Source organism: Setaria viridis, chromosome 9 (genome assembly GCF_005286985.2).
Source record: "Setaria viridis chromosome 9, Setaria_viridis_v4.0, whole genome shotgun sequence".
NCBI classification, from domain to species: Eukaryota; Viridiplantae; Streptophyta; class Magnoliopsida; order Poales; family Poaceae; genus Setaria; species Setaria viridis.
The window spans coordinates 2,195,346-2,218,300 of NC_048271.2; the positions used below are offsets into that span (position 1 = coordinate 2,195,346).

Here is a 22,955-nt window from a genome sequence, read left to right on the forward strand (position 1 = left end):
TACGTGGTGACCGTGGCACTGGCCATGGTGATTGTGATGGTGGTGGCCGCGGCAGCCGCGCGCGGAGGTGTGTGGAGCACACTTACGTCGCCTAACATGTGATAATGTACTTTAAACGAGCTAACTCGGTCGTCCGAAATTACTTGACTTAGAATCGAGAAAGCACAACTCACGTGACAATGAGTGGTTACAGAGATTATAACAATCCATCCAGATTAATCATAATGCATCGCAATTCACAATTGAGCATATGGTTAGCATTTTGTACACAATCATATTCCTAATAAGATCTTTTTTCTTTAAAAGTACATTACTAATTCATCATGCTTACTGCATTCAGAACTATATTTGAAATCCATACTGCAAGCTGATCCGACTTCCTATGTTTGGAGGGTTGTTTAGATTTTTGCAACCATACAGGTGGTGACGGTGAAAGTAATATGCCTAAGAGCATAGCAGAAACAAATAATCTTTTTTCTCTGATAAAGAATTCAACATTCAAGATGCAATTCTATTTTTGTAGCTCACCATAGGACTACAAGATTACCATATCAATATGAATGATCGTTTTCTTCTTCCCTGAATGATCAGCATTCGACTTTTTGCTTTTAGCTTCTAGTAAATTTGAGAAGCGCTTTCTATACCGATTCCTCCATGTCCCAATGAAGTGCAGTCGAGAAAACTAGAACACCAAATAAAAATATAAAAACTAATCAGCATGACCAAAAAACTGCATGAACAGCGTATGGGTAGATATCTGAGCAGCAAAGCTAGAAACAGAAGCTTAAAAAAGATAAAATGACAAATTTACCAACAGTAGAGCACCAAATGCGAAAATGAAAAATCAAATATTGTTATTTGTTCCACAGCGCCATACCTTAAAATAATTTTCAACAAAATTTGGGTCTGTAAGGGTTGAATGTGGCCGACTAGAAGGTTTAGCTGCACTTTTCTCCAATGGTGAGGACAAATGGCTGCCTGTAGAGCTTGTACTGCATAAGTTTGAACACCTTGACTTTGCATCAGGGGACTGAGCCACACCACATTTACCATCCATGTCATTAACCCTCTCTGAACATGCAGTTTCACAATCATACTCACCCTCATCAACAGCAAAATCACCACTATCTCTTTGTTCAAATGTTGATGCCTTCAGTTCATCTGAGGATAACGAATCATTTGATAACTCCACATTATCCATTGAAATTTCACTTTCACAACCCCCACTTTGATACTGTGATCCCTCCTGAGCAGACGAAGATTGGAACTCAATGTCCTTATTTTGATCGTTTTGCTCCCCCAGGTGACGCATTTCATTTTGTTTCTCAGAAAGAAAGCAGAAAGCTTCATTTGCTTTCGGCTTGAAGAACTATTCTGACTTATTTGATATGGAGCACCTGAGTTCAAATATAGTAAGAAAAGATAATGCATAAGAATATATGGATTCACGAGTGTGTAAAAGCTCATCAAGCACCAACATAGGTTGTAAGTACATACGTCTATATTTTAATAAATTAATCTTCTATTCTTATAAAAAATGAGGGCATATGTTTACAGAACTAAGCAAAATACTGTTGGATCATGATTTCACATATAATTTTTACATATAGGCCTTCATACAAAGCATAGTTCTAATTACGGGGATATCTATCTTAACTCAAGGAACAAATTATTGAGAACACTCTGCTGGTCATAAAAATAAAACATCTATCTTAGTCCCAGGAGGTAACCACACAGTGTCAGCTCACTCAACCCTGTCACCAACAAGCACAATACAGGCAACATGTTCAATCCAGATACAGACACTAATTAAGCTAAAGTTGCATTAAGGAAGCAGATCATTCAGCACTAAACTGACTACAAAAAGGTGAGCAAGGACGAGAAAATACAGTTGAGGATCCGGTTCTCTGCCAGAGAATCCACCACCCATGCCGGCTTCACAACTGGAAGTCCCTTGCTGAATGCTCTGGATCAAACAGCAACACGATCATCATAATCAAGGCAGAGGCATGCTAACAGAAGCTCTGAGGCTCCCTTCCCATCCACTTACATACCTCAGGTTCTTCATTTTGCTATCAGGCAGGTTGCTGCAAACAATGTGTGTCACCGTGTGCCTCGAGAAGTAATTAACAAACCGGCCGCCATTGTTCAGCATAATCTCCTTCAGTTCCTAAAAATCCCCCCAAACGAAACAAAATTAGATCGACACGCACCCCACTGGTTTATTAGCAACAAAATTCAGTTGCGACCAGATGATCAGGTGCGAGAAATGCTTAGGATGAGATGGGGGCACCTGGCTAGAAGGGATGGTGAAGCCGTCGACGAAGATGGAGACGCCCGCGAACAACCCACCGGCGTCCGCGCCGGAGGTGGAGGCGTCGGCGTCGAACTGCGCGGCGAGCTTGCTGTTCTTCGCGGCCATGTAGCTGCCGAAGTCGGCGAACGGGGAGGAGGCGAAGGCGCGGCGAGGGTTTTTGGCGGGGTCGGAAGGGGACCCGCGGCCGCTTCTGGCCCGGCGACGATGCCGCCGCCGCCGCCGCCGACAGGGCGCGGAGACCCGAGGAGGTGGAGCTCATGCCGGCGGGGATCGGAGGGGAGTGGCCGTGAGGCGGCGCCGTCGATCGGGGTGGCGAGTCGGGCGGGGAAATTTGGGAGCGCGCGAGTCGAAGGGTCAAGTGGGCGAGCGAGGCGCGCGGTGCGGGCGAACGCGGAGCGGCTGAGAGCCTGTCCGTCTCGACGTCCGGGCCTGCCATGCACGAGCAAAATGTGGCGTGACGTGACCGGCCTGATCGTGATCAATCACAGCATGCAGTGGATGCTGACATGCTAAACGGTGCCGCTGGTGCGTGGGGACCCATGCCATGAGGACACCCAGCTAGCTGGCCGCACTGCTCAACTGCTCAGTTAAGGTTCAGGTTCAGACTGCGGATACCAAAGGCATCCGGTCGACGCGCCTGCTGTCGACCACCGCCGGCGGCCGGCGTACGGTGTCGGGAACCAAACTCTGGGTGCGAGACGCCCGACCGGGGCTGCGTCGATCATGTGTCACAGTACTATGATTCCTCAGCAGATTGAGTTCGGCACTCACGTGCGGAAAGTCTTGTCCTCTGAGTCTCCGATGGGAAGAACACCGCCGTGTGCCAGCGTTCACATTCCATCACGCAGCCAAATGGGAACGCGCAAAGGAAACCGTCAACCGCTGCTCCATGTCGCGCTAACTGCGGTGAGCCGGCGACGGTGAGGGGTTGGGTTGCAGCTCCGGACCGGATGGCTGCCATCAAGTGTAGGTAGGAAGTACGGCAGGTCATGGTCAGACGTGATCATTTGTCGGGTCAGGTTCTTTGGATGGTTGGGTCGGAATTTTTGGCCTGCGCTCACCCGGCACATGGTCGGGATGGGTCGGGTTCGGGTTTTTTTTAACTTTTGAGTTGGGTTGGGTTTTTCGGGTTTTGGGCTGAAAAAATGGGCCCACGCTCGAACCGTCACATGGTCAGGTTGGGTCAGGTTGGGCTTTTTTCGGGTGGGTTGGGTCGGGTTTGTCAGGTCGGGCTACCTATGATCCGATCTACTCGTGGTACATGCTTGTCCGCACGTGCATACCCGTTGGTCTTAAGAAAACTTCATAGCATAAGGAATTGCCTTTATGCATTGCTACCAAAGAGATAGCCATCTCTGTGTCAACATTTCAATTACACGCAAATCAGAGTGCATTGCAATGCTCCTAATCCCCCTCGAATGATTCTTATCCCCTTGTTCGCGTCTTGCACACATCTTGCAGAGGCTGCGGGCGAGCGATCCTCTGCCCTCCCTACGCGGCACACTTGCAGAGGCCGCGGGCGAGCGAGTGGGGCCCCGGGAATCGGCGTCCGATCCACGCGGCGCATGCGGAGCTGCTGCAGATGAGCCAGTGGGGTCGGGCGGATCTCCCCGGATTTCAGCGCCTGATTTAGCGGTGAGCGTAGGCGAATCCGCCTGGGATTCGGTGATGGGATCGTTTGCGGCCGGGACTTCAGCAGCTCCTGAGTTATTATCGTATGCGCCTTCTTCTTCAACATTGAGCTCCAAATTTGATGGATTTATTTCTTGCACATCACCAATATTCTCACCAGAACCATTAGATAGATTAGCATCATTAGACACACAACTTACATCCACATAGCTAAGCAAATGTGAAGGTAAAAGAATAATTTCTTTGTGTAGTTGGGTGCCGGCATTAGGATTGAGATGAGCAAAAGGGAAAAATTTCCACATCAAAGACAACATCTCTAGAGATGTAGATGCGTCCAGTAGAGATGTCAAGGCACTTAAACCTCTTGTGCATAGCACTATAGCCTAAGAAGGCACAATGAGTAGAGTGAAAAGCAAGCTTGCGCGAGTTATATCGATGCAAGTTGGGCTAACAGGCGCAACCAAAAACTCGAAGGGGTGTATAATTAGGAGTCTCGTGAAGAAGTCGAATAACAGGGACATCATAGTCGATGAATTTGCTTGGAAGAAGGTTAATGGGGTAGGTTGCGGTTAGAAAGGCATGATCCCAATATTTCAAGGGTATGGATGCATTAGCAAGAAGAGCAAGCCCTACCTCAACTATGTGATGGTTCGGCAACACCGTTTTGTTGATGAGCGTGGGGACAAAACACACGGTGTGTGATGCCTATGCGTTGGAAAAAAGAATTCAGCTTCTCATATTCGCCTCCCGAATCTGACTGCATAGACTTAATCTTTCGACTGAATTTTCTTTCTACGAGTTGTTGGAAATTGTGGAAAACATGAAAGACATTGGATTTTTTTTCTTTAGCAGATAAATCCAAGTACATTTGCTGAAATTATCAATGAAGCTAACATAATAGCTATGGCGCCCAACAGATAAGGAAATAGGTCCCCAGACCTCAGAAAAATCAGATCAAGAAAAAATTCAGATGAACTATTTGATATAGGATATGGAAGCTGACAACTCTTGGCCATCTGACAAGAATTACAAATAGACTCTGAATTTTTATCACTAGTACAAGGAAGTTTATTCAAACTAAGGATTTTCTCTATAATAGGAAAAGTTGGATGACCAAGTCTACTATGCCAACATGTAGCTGAAGGTTTATTGACCGAAAAAACTTGTTTCCTGGGATCTTTTGGAGATATGTTTGATCCTAAGGGATAGAGACCTCCTCGGTAGCTACCTTGATGGATGACTTTCTTCGTTTCCTGATCCTTTATACAAAAGAAATTTGGATGAAATTCTAAGAAGGCATCATTATCTCAAGCTAGCTTATGAACAAAAACTAAATTCTTGCTAGCACCAGGAACATGAAGAATATTTTTGAGAATAATATTTTTGCTAGGGGTGTGTAAAGTTGGATGACCAATGTTACTAATTGTTATACCTGTTATACCTGTTCCATTGGCCGTATGTACTTGATCTCGCCCATTACACTTGTCATGGACTGTCATCTTCTCAAGCTCACTAGTAACATGATCAGACGCCCCACTGTCTACATACCAATTTGTGTCATAGCCATAACCAGTAGTAGCTGCCCCTACGGACTTTTGATTTTGTTTATCTTCATTGTCATCATATCTATACCAGCAGCCATCTGCTTCATGTCCTACTTTCTTGCATGACAAATTGTCTTGGCATTGCGTCCTCCTTGCTTGAACGTGTTACTTGGGCCGGAGCTACTGTTATTTTTGCCACGGTATGATCAACCGCGACCACCATTGCAACGGCCACGACCACAATTGTTATTGCCTCAGCCACGGCCACCATAGTTGTTGCCATAGCCACGTCCTCTACCAGCCATATTGGTTGACGACTGGAATTGGCCACCTTCTTGATACATCTTCATGAGTTGATCATATGTAAGCAGTTGAGAGTACAGATCACTCAAAGAAAGAGAATCAACCCGACCAAGCATAGAAGACACAAAGGGATTATACTCATAGTCAAGACCATTCAAGATAAAGTGAATCATCTCATCATCATCTATGAACTTCCCAACCGTGGCTAATTCATCTTTGAAAAAAACACATCTTGGTGAAATAAGCTGAGGACCACATGTTACCCTTCTTAGTTGTAGATAGTAGGCAGCGCAGATTTGCAATCTGAGCCTTGGAGTGCACCGAGAACATCCTCTCAAGCGCCTCCCATGCTTCTGCTACTGTGGTTGCCGTTGCCACCGATGCTAGTGCATCCTTGGTGAGAGAATTCAGCAGGTAGCTCAATACCTGCTGATCTTTTGCAACCCAGGAGTCGTACTCGACATTGTGGACGATCTCCTTCTTGCCGTCCGCCTTGACCACCTCCAAAGTCTTGGGCGGCTCAGGGATAGATCCATTTAGAATCCCCATGAGTTGAGCTCCTCGTATAGCAGGAAGGAATTGAGCCATCTATAGGACGTAGTTGTCTCAAGTTAAATTTCTCGGAGACAACCCCTAATAGCGCCAGCGTGGAAGTTGATGGTGACGTCATTGGAGGTTGTGGATGTTTGTGAAAGAGGATGCTCTGTTTACCATGTAATGTAAGAAAAGAGGAAATGTGGTTGCTTATCTTGGCTCGCCACGGTTGCGTGTTTATATAGGGTGAAAAACCACCAAGAGATTTACATGAATACAATTGTGATTACCTAGGACTCGTTTGCTTTATAACTTGATTTACAAGAGAATCTATCTTTAAGCAATCCGAGTCTATCTCGAAGATTACAATTATGGCACATGTGCACAATAGATCATGGCGCATGGCGCACAGTAGCAAGAGCTACCTGGTTACAAATACAATTTTAATAGGGGGAACTTTTTCGTGCGGTGGTGGTGGGCGGAGGACGGAGGGGCAAAGGGTTTCGCGCAGACGAGACGAGGGATGCACGAAGAGGAATGGCCTGGGTAGGTGGTGATTTTATAGCGAGCGAGAACTCGAGATAGGCTGGCATCCCCAGCACGCCAAGGATGCATGGGACGGCCGGGCGCCGGCTCTGGCTGTGGATCAGAACAAACAAAACGTCGTCAAAGTTTTTCCGTTCTCTTTTACTGCCGCAGCAGCAAGCTCGTCGAGAAATGCATGGTGCGCGCGCCTTCTCTGATGACGCCGTCGAACGAGACGGCCGTCTGCGGCGATGCGTCCCTGGCGCGCGCGACGGCAGGGTGCTCGCGGTGGCGCGTGTGCAGCTCTAGATCCTACAGCATTGTGCCGAGACATGCACCAGCGCGGCTCGGTCCTGGTGCGGCGTGCGGTCCGTCCTCGTGCACAGAGCTGAGCCCAGGTAAAACGGCCGGTCGGCCGGGTTGCCGCTGCTCAGCCGGTGTCGTTGTTGTGTCGACGCAACGGAGGAACGACGCGATGGTGAGAGTTACTCGGCCATGATCGACTCCACTGACCGCGCGTGTAGATGGCCCCAGCCTAAACAACCCCCCGGCCGGTTGAAGCTACTCACCAACTTCAAGGTGTAGCAGGCAGATGGTGTGTGCACCGTGCACGCACAGCCTGCTCATCCACACACACACGCCTAGCATCGAAACGTGACAATAGAGGGCCATGCGGCACATATGCGGGCTCGGTGAGAGTTGCATTGAGAAGGGGTTGACAAGAAATGACAGGGTATAACCAAAGTATGCATAATTTTCTAAAGTATTTCTTGGTTCAGTTTGCCCTCTAGACCATGTAATTTATTTTTTTATTTCTTTATGCACAAGTGGAGTCATAAGTTAAAATTTTGCAATGTGATAGTAGGCATCATAAGATATTTGAGAAATATATCATAAACTCATTATTTTGATGGGGTCGAATATTTAATAATAGATTTATCCCTGCTATACAAAATTATATAAAAAATAATGATAAAAATTATAATATATTTTTTAACATAGATTCTGATGTCCACTATCACCTGCAAAATCTCAAATTAAAATTCAACTTGTGTATGGAGAAAACAAAAAGAACAAATTGCATTAGGGGTAAGTTGAATAAAAAGCATAGTTTAGGGGGGGTAAATTGAACCAGAAAATAGTTTAGGAGGTTATTTGGACTTTTGCTATACTTGAGGGGAGTAGTTTGGACTTTTTCTCCATCACCATTGGTCCTAACGTCAGTGGAAGAGAGAAGAGATAATAAATAGAGAGAACCACGCAAGATCTGGATCGGAAACCTCCTTATTCAGATTTTCTTCACTGCTCCTTTTCGTAAAAAGCCTTCATACATAACTAGAAATCTTTTTAGAAGAACATAATGATGCAACTTAAAACTACTGAAGCTGCCGTGTACAACACCAATCTCGTTGTACACGCTTTTCCAAGCACTGTTCGCAGGGTAGCAATGCTAAGAGAGCGAGGCTTTTGTATCTTGAGCAGCATTATTGTAGTATGAAGCCAGAATCTCTCTCGTCTTCTTCATACCCAGCCTTCGTCTTCTCAACGCTTCCTTCAAGGGCATGCGCAAGAGATGGCTGTGGACTTTAATGTCGTAAGCATCTGCACATGGCGTCAAATACAACAACCCTACTTGCAGACGCCGATGTTTGTATGTCAAGGGACCGTCTAACAGACGCTATTAAACGATTAATGTTGGCCCTTTCCTTCCTAAATACCGCCCACCGCCATAGCACCCCCGTAGACTTGAGCTCATCGAATTCGTCTCTCAGTACTCTCATCCCAATTCGCTGCATTATTATTTCTCGAGACAATGACGACCTTCAGATTATTTCATCCGCACGGTATTTGCGTGTGACATACATGTCTTTAACATATAGCTCAGACTTTTTCCCTCTGAGCTTCAACATAAACTTCCGGAGTTGTCGCCTGAAAATTAAATCAGACATAAACCACCTTGTAATTTATACCGTACCGCCTAAAATTCACACTAGCGTTACGACTACCATTGGCAATTCGGTTATATAGCTGTACCTAGAATATGAGGAAAAGAAACAAAAGAATAGAATGCATGCATTCATCATAGATTGAAAAAAAAAGAGTGTAAACCTGTATCTCAATTCGTCACGTTGGCCGATCTGATCCATCGGTTTCAAAGGTCAACTGATTGTCGAGAAGAATAAGACAAAGAAGAAAACGTAATAGCCCTCGTTATTTTATTATGAGCCCGGCAACTCTCTTTTTTTCTTTTTCTAAAAAAACTCTAACTCTTTTTTATTCGAAAAATAACTCCAACTCTTTTTTTTATAGGGACTCCAATTAGGTAGGTGCAGCTAGCTGATTCTGTTTCTGTGCACATTGCACGTATGGATGGATTAATTTGGCTCCGACTTCAACTTGCAGCCGATCGAGCCCGATCGCCAAGGTGTTTGCCAGGTGGCGCCGCAAGCACTCGACCTAGATATATAGGCAGGAGCAGAAGAACCCCTTTGCCTCTGGCGGTCGGGATCCGGCCTGGCGCCTCGATCTCGTACGTGTCGCGTGCTCTGTGGCCGTAGTATGCACGCGCGGCGCGAAGCGATCGTGGGGGATGAGCGCGCTGGGCTCTGCAGCGACGTGCTGGCCTGCTGCTGGTCCTCTCATCGTCGCCTGCGCGCGCTGCCGTGCGCCGTGTTCCGGTCGGCCGGTTCCATTGCAGGCTGCAGCGCGGCACGGGTCGCCTCCGCCCTGGCGCCGCGCTTTCACGAAAATGGCAAGCGGCGGGGCGGTAGCTTTTCTCCTCGGTCGCCGGCGAAAAGAGGGTTTGCGTCCTGTCACCCTTGGCAGGACGCGCGCGCCAACAGCTAGCCTTCTGCATACTGCGTGCGTGGCAGCCGGCCAGCCCCGAACAGCTGATCTCTGCCTGCCTGGCCTTTGCGCAGCGCCATCGCCCCTGCCCGCCCCCGGCCGCGCAAATCCGGCCATGCATGTGGCCTTGCAGCCTGTGCAGTTTCGCGAGCGAGAGACGGAGGAGATCATGCTCCCCAACGTTCATGGACACGTCTACCTAGGGTTGCTACAGGGCCTATTTGGAGGGGTTTACAGTGGCTTTGGCTTCACCTATTTTATGGAAATCGAGGCAAAAATGAACTAGTGGAGAGAAGGCCTCGTGATCGCGTGAGCGGCAAGGCCACATGGCCGGGCTGCACAGGGCTGGGCGGCTGGCAGGGATCAGCTGGACAGGGTGGGCCGGTGACGACGCTGCATGCAGCAGAGGGCGCGGCAGGGTAGCGCGTCGCGCCAAGGGCGCCCAGACGCGAATCCTCTTTTTGCCGGCGAGCGAGGCGAAAAGCAACCGCCCTTCCCCTCCCCTCCCTCGCCCGGCGTCGCGGGCCAGCTCACCGTACTCGCCGCTTGCCGTTCCCGTGAAAGCGCGGCGCGGCGTGGTGGTTGGTGGTGAAAAGCAATCAAAATGGCCTGGTCAGGCAAGCGAGCCGTGCGGCGTCGTGATCCGGCCTGCACCGGGACGGGCCGACCGGCACACGGCACCGCGCGCAGGCAGGCGGCGAGACGGTGGTGGCAGGAGCCCCTGCACCCTGCTGCCCCGCTGCAGCCGACGACGACGCGGACCACCACGTCGCAGCAGAGGGGAGGAACCCAGCGCGCGCTCTCGTCTCGCTCCCTCGCTCGCACGGTCGCCTCGCCCTCGCGCGCGCGCATGCAGCCACGGGGCACGCGACACGTGCCAGATCGAGGCGCCGGGCCGGATCCCGACCGCCAAGATGGGAAGGCTTTTTCTCGAAGCCTTGGATGCGGTGTCCTCTTCCTAGCTTTTATCCTCTTCTCCCAAGCCTCACGGTCAGAGGGGAGAGTTCTTTCCTTTCCCCCTTTGTTTTGTTTTCATGAAGGAAACTATTGCAACCTTTAGTTTCAAAAACTACTGCAACCTTAGGCTGCATGAAGCCCTGAACTCCTTTTTTTAACTTTGTATATAAACCTTAGCTTATCTCTTTTGGTGCATATTTTGCGTTGTGTGGTTTTAGAAATTCAAAGAAAGAAAAATCGAACACCAAATGGTCGATCTCCTTGCCACGTAGTTTGATGAAGCTTTTCCTCTTTTTGAAGGTGCCAGTTCATTCGGAGCCGGAGCAGGAGAAGGAACTCCAAAAAATCCTAAAAAATCTTTTTCAAAAAATGTTGAAGCAATTTTTTAAAAAAATGTTGATCAACATTTCTTTGTAAAATGTTGGTGCAACTATTTTTCAAAAAAGTCAGATTCAACTTTTTCCGAAGAAATGTTGGTCCAACTTTTTCCGAAGAAATGTTGGTCCAACTTTTCATAAAAACGTTGGTGCAACTTTATTTTTTTGAAAATGTTAGTCTAACTTTTAAAAAAAATGTTCATAACATTTTTAAAAAATGTTGGGGAAGAAGAGGAGGATAAGATTGAGATGGGCATTGGCTTAAAGTTAACTCTGTCTATACACAAGAGTTAACCCTATTCGACCTCTCCTCCTCGCCCCACCGTCACGCCGCCCGTGCTCGACCTCTCCTCCTCGCCCCGCCGTCACGCCGCCGCCTCTCCTCCTCGCCCTGCCGTCCCTCCGCCGCCTCACACCGCCGTCCCCGAAATGCAGCCTCGGCGCAGAAATCCGCACGGCGGCGGCGGCGGCAGGTACGGGGCGATTGGAACTGCCTCCTTCAAGAGAAGTAAACCTAATCGGCGCGGCGCCGGCGCGATTGCTGCCCCCCCTGCCGCACCACAAGCGATTCCTGTAAGCATCCGCTGCATACTTACCTTAACGTGGAAATGTGGATCAGTAAAGCTTGCTTTCAACGGCGGAATTCCACCTCTGTTGCTTTTGTGGTTTGAGTCACAGTTGAGATCTTGGCCTTCAGTAGCTGTTTTAGCAGTTCCTGTTGCTGTAGTCTTTGTGGCAGTCTGAGTTTTCCCAAGATCACTAAACAGGCCCTGTTTGCCTCAGTAGCGGAGCTCGCCAAAGATTTTAGGTGGGGCAAGAAATACCGTGGTCTCGACAAATGTTGGTGCCTATGTACATATTGCGCTTGTTCTCACTGTGGAACTCGATGGTGCATGACCGTTCCTGACGCAAGTGGTTGAAGCTGTCTTGTTACACCGCGCTTTCCATCACCCCACGTCCATTTTGTCAACGATTGCAAAAAGCCAAAGCCTTAACTAGGCAATAGCACAAACAGCTTGTGTGCATTATAGCTGGAGGCAAACTTTAGTAAATTATGCATGCTAATTTGCAAAACCTGATATCTAATTCGTAGCTTACACTCTATCCGTTCAACAAAAATAAGCACACAATTAATTGCACGAAAGCAGGCTTATCTTCAACGGCCAAATTCAATCATGCGTTGATAGGAAAAGTGTGTGGAAAAGGACTGGACTAAGAGAGAGCTAGGGCAACAATTGGGCCTTTACTTCTAATCATATGTTAGACTGTAGTTGGGCCAGCCCAAACAGGCATACCCCTTCGTATCAACATGAAAATGCATCTCTGTGCATCTCTGTGTTCATGAAAATGCCGGCCAAAGGTTGAACAGGGATCTCGCCATGGATATGAAGGAGAGGGATGGGTCTTGTGCTTCCAGTAGCAGGGGCAGCTGCCCCACTCTGCTGTATGGGGAGCTCCGCCACTGGTTTGCCTGGTTAACTGCCATGCTGCTATTTCTGAACTTATGTAGCTTGTTAACTTGCTATGTGAACCAAACTCTGCAATTTCGTACTTCACAGTGCTGAAATTTGGGCATTTCCCTTGGTGGAAAAAGTCAAAGTTGAGATGACTTTAATTTTGTTGCATGTTTGCATTATATTTTGTAGGATGATGTCTTGCAGCTATTCTTCAAGGACGCTACTACACAAATGAAGCAGTCATTGCTTCAGTATGTCCGGGCAGGACCCCATACTATTCTGACCACAGTACCTGGTGACACAAGAAAATACAAGAAGCGATCTGATCATGCCAGGTTGGCCACATCAGCAAAGGTGTCCTGGTATTATGATCTGCACTTTCTGGGATGGTCTCTTGAGGGTAACGCTAGACATCATGAATTTGGCATTGACCATCTAGGTTACCTTAAAGGACACACAACTCTGCTGAAGTCTCTGAAGAAAGTCTCTTTGAATGGGAGAAGCAAAGACATGCTGACTTGCGCGAACTGCATTGAGCATGCTATACATCCTAGTTCGCCAAGTGTGACATTACCAGAAGACCTTATGCAGCTGATCCATCTTCTGAGAAACTTTGATCCTAAATACTATCCATTGGTACTGGGTCATGTGTGCCATGAGGTTGAAGCTGTCAAGTGTGCATTATATGTGAAGATGTTCAACAGATTGATGGTCCTCAAGAGGGCAAACATAACAACATATTTCAAGATCATGAAGGCACTCCCATACAGCAACGTTTGGATCAGTGAAGCTTCTAAAAATGTGCACCCGGCTCATGTTCTGCACTATGACGGACGTCAGATGAGCAAAAAGATCAAGAAAATCGTTCTACGATTCCTTACTACCAGAATCAAGTATGACACAGGGGCTGAAGGGTTACTGAATTTTCGACGGAATGGTGAAGCACGCCTTGAAAAGGATTATTCTGTTGACTTTGGAGGGCGTGTCGAAGCGGCTCTGACCGGTGCAAAGGCAGTATTCGATCTGCAGCCAGGTGTTGCGGCAGGACCTCCAAATCCTATCGATAGAAGACTGGCCTCTCGTATAGGGTCGGCAGTAGCAGCCGTGCTTCAGAAGTCGTACTCATCACCTGAAGCAGCAAAACAAGCTGCAATTGCAGCAGCGACTACAGTAGCGCAACATCCCAATCTATGTGAGGAAATTGCACAAAACAGAGCAGCAAAAGCAGCAAAAGCTGCAGCAGCAAAGGCAGCAGTTTGGCCTCCAGCAGTCCCCCAAGCACCTCTGATGTTTGACTCCGACCAAATTGAGCACATGTTTGATGTATCAACACCCCTATTACTTGCTCAGTTCCAAAAAGCGATGTTTGATGAATGGCAAGTTTTTCAGCTAGATGATGGACAAAAGGTTGCCTGCCTCTTATAGTTTCTGCAAGGTTTCGGTGGAAGTACAGCGTATGCAAGGTTTCAGTGGAAGTAGTAGTTGGAGACTGATAAGTATCTGCAGGGTTTCGGTCGAAGTAGTAGTAGTAATCTATTAGCTAATATGTCCAGTTTATGTTGTGTCAATTGTCAGATTCATCTGACGTTTCAGATAGATGATGGACAAAAGGTTGCCTGCCTCTTATAGTTTCTGCAAGGTTTCGGTGGAAGTACAGCGTATGCAAGGTTTCAGTGGAAGTAGTAGTTGGAGACTGATAAGTATCTGCAGCGTATGCAAGGTGGGGCAGGAAATACCGTGGTCTCGACAAATGCTGGTGCCTATGTACATATTGCGCTTGTTCTCACCGTGGAACTCGATGGTGCATGACCGTTCCTGACGCAAGTGGTTGAAGCTGTCTTGTTACACCGCGCTTTCCATCACCCCACGTCCATTTTGTCAACGATTGCAAAAAGCCAAAGCCTTAACTAGGCAATAGCACAAACAGCTTGTGTGCATTATAGCTGGAGGCAAACTTTAGTAAATTATGCATGCTAATTTGCAAAACCTGATATCTAATTCGTAGCTTACACTCTATCCGTTCAACAAAAATAAGCACACAATTAATTGCACGAAAGCAGGCTTATCTTCAACGGCCAAATTCAATCATGCGTTGATAGGAAAAGTGTGTGGAAAAGGACTGGACTAAGAGAGAGCTAGGGCAACAATTGGGCCTTTACTTCTAATCATATGTTAGACTGTAGTTGGGCCAGCCCAAACAGGCATACCCCTTCGTATCAACATGAAAATGCATCTCTGTGCATCTCTGTGTTCATGAAAATGCCGGCCAAAGGTTGAACAGGGATCTCGCCATGGATATGAAGGAGAGGGATGGGTCTTGTGCTTCCAGTAGCAGGGGCAGCTGCCCCACTCTGCTGTATGGGGAGCTCCGCCACTGGTTTGCCTGGTTAACTGCCATGCTGCTATTTCTGAACTTATGTAGCTTGTTAACTTGCTATGTGAACCAAACTCTGCAATTTCGTACTTCACAGTGCTGAAATTTGGGCATTTCCCTTGGTGGAAAAAGTCAAAGTTGAGATGACTTTAATTTTGTTGCATGTTTGCATTATATTTTGTAGGATGATGTCTTGCAGCTATTCTTCAAGGACGCTACTACACAAATGAAGCAGTCATTGCTTCAGTATGTCCGGGCAGGACCCCATACTATTCTGACCACAGTACCTGGTGACACAAGAAAATACAAGAAGCGATCTGATCATGCCAGGTTGGCCACATCAGCAAAGGTGTCCTGGTATTATGATCTGCACTTTCTGGGATGGTCTCTTGAGGGTAACGCTAGACATCATGATTTTGGCATTGACCATCTAGGTTACCTTAAAGGACACACAACTCTGCTGAAGTCTCTGAAGAAAGTCTCTTTGAATGGGAGAAGCAAAGACATGCTGACTTGCGCGAACTGCATTGAGCATGCTATACATCCTAGTTCGCCAAGTGTGACATTACCAGAAGACCTTATGCAGCTGATCCATCTTCTGAGAAACTTTGATCCTAAATACTATCCATTGGTACTGGGTCATGTGTGCCATGAGGTTGAAGCTGTCAAGTGTGCATTATATGTGAAGATGTTCAACAGATTGATGGTCCTCAAGAGGGCAAACATAACAACATATTTCAAGATCATGAAGGCACTCCCATACAGCAACGTTTGGATCAGTGAAGCTTCTAAAAATGTGCACCCGGCTCATGTTCTGCACTATGACGGACGTCAGATGAGCAAAAAGATCAAGAAAATCGTTCTACGATTCCTTACTACCAGAATCAAGTATGACACAGGGGCTGAAGGGTTACTGAATTTTCGACGGAATGGTGAAGCACGCCTTGAAAAGGATTATTCTGTTGACTTTGGAGGGCGTGTCGAAGCGGCTCTGACCGGTGCAAAGGCAGTATTCGATCTGCAGCCAGGTGTTGCGGCAGGACCTCCAAATCCTATCGATAGAAGACTGGCCTCTCGTATAGGGTCGGCAGTAGCAGCCGTGCTTCAGAAGTCGTACTCATCACCTGAAGCAGCAAAACAAGCTGCAATTGCAGCAGCGACTACAGTAGCGCAACATCCCAATCTATGTGAGGAAATTGCACAAAACAGAGCAGCAAAAGCAGCAAAAGCTGCAGCAGCAAAGGCAGCAGTTTGGCCTCCAGCAGTCCCCCAAGCACCTCTGATGTTTGACTCCGACCAAATTGAGCACATGTTTGATGTATCAACACCCCTATTACTTGCTCAGTTCCAAAAAGCGATGTTTGATGAATGGCAAGTTTTTCAGCTAGATGATGGACAAAAGGTTGCCTGCCTCTTATAGTTTCTGCAAGGTTTCGGTGGAAGTACAGCGTATGCAAGGTTTCAGTGGAAGTAGTAGTTGGAGACTGATAAGTATCTGCAGGGTTTCGGTCGAAGTAGTAGTAGTAATCTATTAGCTAATATGTCCAGTTTATGTTGTGTCAATTGTCAGATTCATCTGACGTTTCAGATAGATGATGGACAAAAGGTTGCCTGCCTCTTATAGTTTCTGCAAGGTTTCGGTGGAAGTACAGCGTATGCAAGGTTTCAGTGGAAGTAGTAGTTGGAGACTGATAAGTATCTGCAGCGTATGCAAGGTGGGGCAGGAAATACCGTGGTCTCGACAAATGCTGGTGCCTATGTACATATTGCGCTTGTTCTCACCGTGGAACTCGATGGTGCATGACCGTTCCTGACGCAAGTGGTTGAAGCTGTCTTGTTACACCGCGCTTTCCATCACCCCACGTCCATTTTGTCAACGATTGCAAAAAGCCAAAGCCTTAACTAGGCAATAGCACAAACAGCTTGTGTGCATTATAGCTGGAGGCAAACTTTAGTAAATTATGCATGCTAATTTGCAAAACCTGATATCTAATTCGTAGCTTACACTCTATCCGTTCAACAAAAATAAGCACACAATTAATTGCACGAAAGCAGGCTTATCTTCAACGGCCAAATTCAATCATGCGTTGATAGGAAAAGTGTGTGGAAAAGGACTGGACTAAGAGAGAGCTAGGGCAACAATTGGGCCTTTACTTCTAATCATATGTTAGACTGTAGTTGGGCCAGCCCAAACAGGCATACCCCTTCGTATCAACATGAAAATGCATCTCTGTGCATCTCTGTGTTCATGAAAATGCCGGCCAAAGGTTGAACAGGGATCTCGCCATGGATATGAAGGAGAGGGATGGGTCTTGTGCTTCCAGTAGCAGGGGCAGCTGCCCCACTCTGCTGTATGGGGAGCTCCGCCACTGGTTTGCCTGGTTAACTGCCATGCTGCTATTTCTGAACTTATGTAGCTTGTTAACTTGCTATGTGAACCAAACTCTGCAATTTCGTACTTCACAGTGCTGAAATTTGGGCATTTCCCTTGGTGGAAAAAGTCAAAGTTGAGATGACTTTAATTTTGTTGCATGTTTGCATTATATTTTGTAGGATGATGTCTTGCAGCTATTCTTCAAGGACGCTACTACACAAATGAAGCAGTCATTGCTTCAGTATGTCCGGGCAGGACCCCATACTATTCTGACCACAGTACCTGGTGACACAAGAAAATACAAGAAGCGATCTGATCATGCCAGGTTGGCCACATCAGCAAAGGTGTCCTGGTATTATGATCTGCACTTTCTGGGATGGTCTCTTGAGGGTAACGCTAGACATCATGAATTTGGCATTGACCATCTAGGTTACCTTAAAGGACACACAACTCTGCTGAAGTCTCTGAAGAAAGTCTCTTTGAATGGGAGAAGCAAAGACATGCTGACTTGCGCGAACTGCATTGAGCATGCTATACATCCTAGTTCGCCAAGTGTGACATTACCAGAAGACCTTATGCAGCTGATCCATCTTCTGAGAAACTTTGATCCTAAATACTATCCATTGGTACTGGGTCATGTGTGCCATGAGGTTGAAGCTGTCAAGTGTGCATTATATGTGAAGATGTTCAACAGATTGATGGTCCTCAAGAGGGCAAACATAACAACATATTTCAAGATCATGAAGGCACTCCCATACAGCAACGTTTGGATCAGTGAAGCTTCTAAAAATGTGCACCTGGCTCATGTTCTGCACTATGACGGACGTCAGATGAGCAAAAAGATCAAGAAAATCGTTCTACGATTCCTTACTACCAGAATCAAGTATGACACAGGGGCTGAAGGGTTACTGAATTTTCGACGGAATGGTGAAGCACGCCTTGAAAAGGATTATTCTGTTGACTTTGGAGGGCGTGTCGAAGCGGCTCTGACCGGTGCAAAGGCAGTATTCGATCTGCAGCCAGGTGTTGCGGCAGGACCTCCAAATCCTATCGATAGAAGACTGGCCTCTCGTATAGGGTCGGCAGTAGCAGCCGTGCTTCAGAAGTCGTACTCATCACCTGAAGCAGCAAAACAAGCTGCAATTGCAGCAGCGACTACAGTAGCGCAACATCCCAATCTATGTGAGGAAATTGCACAAAACAGAGCAGCAAAAGCAGCAAAAGCTGCAGCAGCAAAGGCAGCAGTTTGGCCTCCAGCAGTCCCCCAAGCACCTCTGATGTTTGACTCCGACCAAATTGAGCACATGTTTGATGTATCAACACCCCTATTACTTGCTCAGTTCCAAAAAGCGATGTTTGATGAATGGCAAGTTTTTCAGCTAGATGATGGACAAAAGGTTGCCTGCCTCTTATAGTTTCTGCAAGGTTTCGGTGGAAGTACAGCGTATGCAAGGTTTCAGTGGAAGTAGTAGTTGGAGACTGATAAGTATCTGCAGGGTTTCGGTCGAAGTAGTAGTAGTAATCTATTAGCTAATATGTCCAGTTTATGTTGTGTCAATTGTCAGATTCATCTGACGTTTCAGATAGATGATGGACAAAAGGTTGCCTGCCTCTTATAGTTTCTGCAAGGTTTCGGTGGAAGTACAGCGTATGCAAGGTTTCAGTGGAAGTAGTAGTTGGAGACTGATAAGTATCTGCAGCGTATGCAAGGTGGGGCAGGAAATACCGTGGTCTCGACAAATGCTGGTGCCTATGTACATATTGCGCTTGTTCTCACCGTGGAACTCGATGGTGCATGACCGTTCCTGACGCAAGTGGTTGAAGCTGTCTTGTTACACCGCGCTTTCCATCACCCCACGTCCATTTTGTCAACGATTGCAAAAAGCCAAAGCCTTAACTAGGCAATAGCACAAACAGCTTGTGTGCATTATAGCTGGAGGCAAACTTTAGTAAATTATGCATGCTAATTTGCAAAACCTGATATCTAATTCGTAGCTTACACTCTATCCGTTCAACAAAAATAAGCACACAATTAATTGCACGAAAGCAGGCTTATCTTCAACGGCCAAATTCAATCATGCGTTGATAGGAAAAGTGTGTGGAAAAGGACTGGACTAAGAGAGAGCTAGGGCAACAATTGGGCCTTTACTTCTAATCATATGTTAGACTGTAGTTGGGCCAGCCCAAACAGGCATACCCCTTCGTATCAACATGAAAATGCATCTCTGTGCATCTCTGTGTTCATGAAAATGCCGGCCAAAGGTTGAACAGGGATCTCGCCATGGATATGAAGGAGAGGGATGGGTCTTGTGCTTCCAGTAGCAGGGGCAGCTGCCCCACTCTGCTGTATGGGGAGCTCCGCCACTGGTTTGCCTGGTTAACTGCCATGCTGCTATTTCTGAACTTATGTAGCTTGTTAACTTGCTATGTGAACCAAACTCTGCAATTTCGTACTTCACAGTGCTGAAATTTGGGCATTTCCCTTGGTGGAAAAAGTCAAAGTTGAGATGACTTTAATTTTGTTGCATGTTTGCATTATATTTTGTAGGATGATGTCTTGCAGCTATTCTTCAAGGACGCTACTACACAAATGAAGCAGTCATTGCTTCAGTATGTCCGGGCAGGACCCCATACTATTCTGACCACAGTACCTGGTGACACAAGAAAATACAAGAAGCGATCTGATCATGCCAGGTTGGCCACATCAGCAAAGGTGTCCTGGTATTATGATCTGCACTTTCTGGGATGGTCTCTTGAGGGTAACGCTAGACATCATGAATTTGGCATTGACCATCTAGGTTACCTTAAAGGACACACAACTCTGCTGAAGTCTCTGAAGAAAGTCTCTTTGAATGGGAGAAGCAAAGACATGCTGACTTGCGCGAACTGCATTGAGCATGCTATACATCCTAGTTCGCCAAGTGTGACATTACCAGAAGACCTTATGCAGCTGATCCATCTTCTGAGAAACTTTGATCCTAAATACTATCCATTGGTACTGGGTCATGTGTGCCATGAGGTTGAAGCTGTCAAGTGTGCATTATATGTGAAGATGTTCAACAGATTGATGGTCCTCAAGAGGGCAAACATAACAACATATTTCAAGATCATGAAGGCACTCCCATACAGCAACGTTTGGATCAGTGAAGCTTCTAAAAATGTGCACCTGGCTCATGTTCTGCACTATGACGGACGTCAGATGAGCAAAAAGATCAAGAAAATCGTTCTACGATTCCTTACTACCAGAATCAAGTATGACACAGGGGCTGAAGGGTTACTGAATTTTCGACGGAATGGTGAAGCACGCCTTGAAAAGGATTATTCTGTTGACTTTGGAGGGCGTGTCGAAGCGGCTCTGACCGGTGCAAAGGCAGTATTCGATCTGCAGCCAGGTGTTGCGGCAGGACCTCCAAATCCTATCGATAGAAGACTGGCCTCTCGTATAGGGTCGGCAGTAGCAGCCGTGCTTCAGAAGTCGTACTCATCACCTGAAGCAGCAAAACAAGCTGCAATTGCAGCAGCGACTACAGTAGCGCAACATCCCAATCTATGTGAGGAAATTGCACAAAACAGAGCAGCAAAAGCAGCAAAAGCTGCAGCAGCAAAGGCAGCAGTTTGGCCTCCAGCAGTCCCCCAAGCACCTCTGATGTTTGACTCCGACCAAATTGAGCACATGTTTGATGTATCAACACCCCTATTACTTGCTCAGTTCCAAAAAGCGATGTTTGATGAATGGCAAGTTTTTCAGCTAGATGATGGACAAAAGGTTGCCTGCCTCTTATAGTTTCTGCAAGGTTTCGGTGGAAGTACAGCGTATGCAAGGTTTCAGTGGAAGTAGTAGTTGGAGACTGATAAGTATCTGCAGGGTTTCGGTCGAAGTAGTAGTAGTAATCTATTAGCTAATATGTCCAGTTTATGTTGTGTCAATTGTCAGATTCATCTGACGTTTCAGATAGATGATGGACAAAAGGTTGCCTGCCTCTTATAGTTTCTGCAAGGTTGCGGTGGAAGTACAGCGTATGCAAGGTTTCAGTGGAAGTAGTAGTTGGAGACTGATAAGTATCTGCAGCGTATGCAAGGTGGGGCAGGAAATACCGTGGTCTCGACAAATGCTGGTGCCTATGTACATATTGCGCTTGTTCTCACCGTGGAACTCGATGGTGCATGACCGTTCCTGACGCAAGTGGTTGAAGCTGTCTTGTTACACCGCGCTTTCCATCACCCCACGTCCATTTTGTCAACGATTGCAAAAAGCCAAAGCCTTAACTAGGCAATAGCACAAACAGCTTGTGTGCATTATAGCTGGAGGCAAACTTTAGTAAATTATGCATGCTAATTTGCAAAACCTGATATCTAATTCGTAGCTTACACTCTATCCGTTCAACAAAAATAAGCACACAATTAATTGCACGAAAGCAGGCTTATCTTCAACGGCCAAATTCAATCATGCGTTGATAGGAAAAGTGTGTGGAAAAGGACTGGACTAAGAGAGAGCTAGGGCAACAATTGGGCCTTTACTTCTAATCATATGTTAGACTGTAGTTGGGCCAGCCCAAACAGGCATACCCCTTCGTATCAACATGAAAATGCATCTCTGTGCATCTCTGTGTTCATGAAAATGCCGGCCAAAGGTTGAACAGGGATCTCGCCATGGATATGAAGGAGAGGGATGGGTCTTGTGCTTCCAGTAGCAGGGGCAGCTGCCCCACTCTGCTGTATGGGGAGCTCCGCCACTGGTTTGCCTGGTTAACTGCCATGCTGCTATTTCTGAACTTATGTAGCTTGTTAACTTGCTATGTGAACCAAACTCTGCAATTTCGTACTTCACAGTGCTGAAATTTGGGCATTTCCCTTGGTGGAAAAAGTCAAAGTTGAGATGACTTTAATTTTGTTGCATGTTTGCATTATATTTTGTAGGATGATGTCTTGCAGCTATTCTTCAAGGACGCTACTACACAAATGAAGCAGTCATTGCTTCAGTATGTCCGGGCAGGACCCCATACTATTCTGACCACAGTACCTGGTGACACAAGAAAATACAAGAAGCGATCTGATCATGCCAGGTTGGCCACATCAGCAAAGGTGTCCTGGTATTATGATCTGCACTTTCTGGGATGGTCTCTTGAGGGTAACGCTAGACATCATGATTTTGGCATTGACCATCTAGGTTACCTTAAAGGACACACAACTCTGCTGAAGTCTCTGAAGAAAGTCTCTTTGAATGGGAGAAGCAAAGACATGCTGACTTGCGCGAACTGCATTGAGCATGCTATACATCCTAGTTCGCCAAGTGTGACATTACCAGAAGACCTTATGCAGCTGATCCATCTTCTGAGAAACTTTGATCCTAAATACTATCCATTGGTACTGGGTCATGTGTGCCATGAGGTTGAAGCTGTCAAGTGTGCATTATATGTGAAGATGTTCAACAGATTGATGGTCCTCAAGAGGGCAAACATAACAACATATTTCAAGATCATGAAGGCACTCCCATACAGCAACGTTTGGATCAGTGAAGCTTCTAAAAATGTGCACCTGGCTCATGTTCTGCACTATGACGGACGTCAGATGAGCAAAAAGATCAAGAAAATCGTTCTACGATTCCTTACTACCAGAATCAAGTATGACACAGGGGCTGAAGGGTTACTGAATTTTCGACGGAATGGTGAAGCACGCCTTGAAAAGGATTATTCTGTTGACTTTGGAGGGCGTGT

At 46.6% G+C, this 22,955-nt stretch overlaps 2 protein-coding genes and 1 non-coding gene across 3 annotated transcripts in view; all 3 read right to left on the reverse strand.

Annotated features, from left to right (window-relative positions):
• The window catches only part of LOC117837432 (large ribosomal subunit protein eL24), a 92,745-nt gene that overhangs the window by 31,815 nt on the left and 37,975 nt on the right, over positions 1–22,955 (reverse strand). The window lies entirely within an intron of this gene.
• On the reverse strand, positions 447–6,345 carry LOC117839179 (DNA repair protein REV1-like). Its single transcript, XM_072290990.1, has 7 exons — positions 6,060–6,345; positions 2,294–2,571; positions 2,055–2,170; positions 1,890–1,966; positions 1,777–1,805; positions 878–1,369; positions 447–682 (listed from the first exon to the last, which is right to left on the reverse strand). The coding sequence occupies exons 1-7, from the start codon at positions 6,343–6,345 to the stop codon at positions 536–538; spliced, it is 1,425 nt and encodes a 474-aa protein (XP_072147091.1). The 3' UTR covers positions 447–535.
• Positions 5,849–5,987, reverse strand: LOC117841127 (small nucleolar RNA Z247). Its single transcript, XR_004637159.1, has one exon. It is a non-coding gene; the product is annotated as a small nucleolar RNA Z247 (small nucleolar RNA).

Bases quoted from the DNA above. Each gene is read 5' to 3' on its own strand.
- LOC117839179 (XM_072290990.1), bottom strand. From the start codon at position 6,345: ATGGGGATTCTAAATGGATCTATCCCTGAGCCGCCCAAGACTTTGGAG. The intron at 2,572-6,059 runs GTAACATGTGGT...CGCCGGCATGAG, and splicing joins ACTATCTACAACTAAGAAGG to CTCCACCTCCTCGGGTCTCC. The intron at 1,370-1,776 runs GTATTGTGCTTG...AAGTCAGAATAG, and splicing joins CTGGATTGAACATGTTGCCT to TTCTTCAAGCCGAAAGCAAA.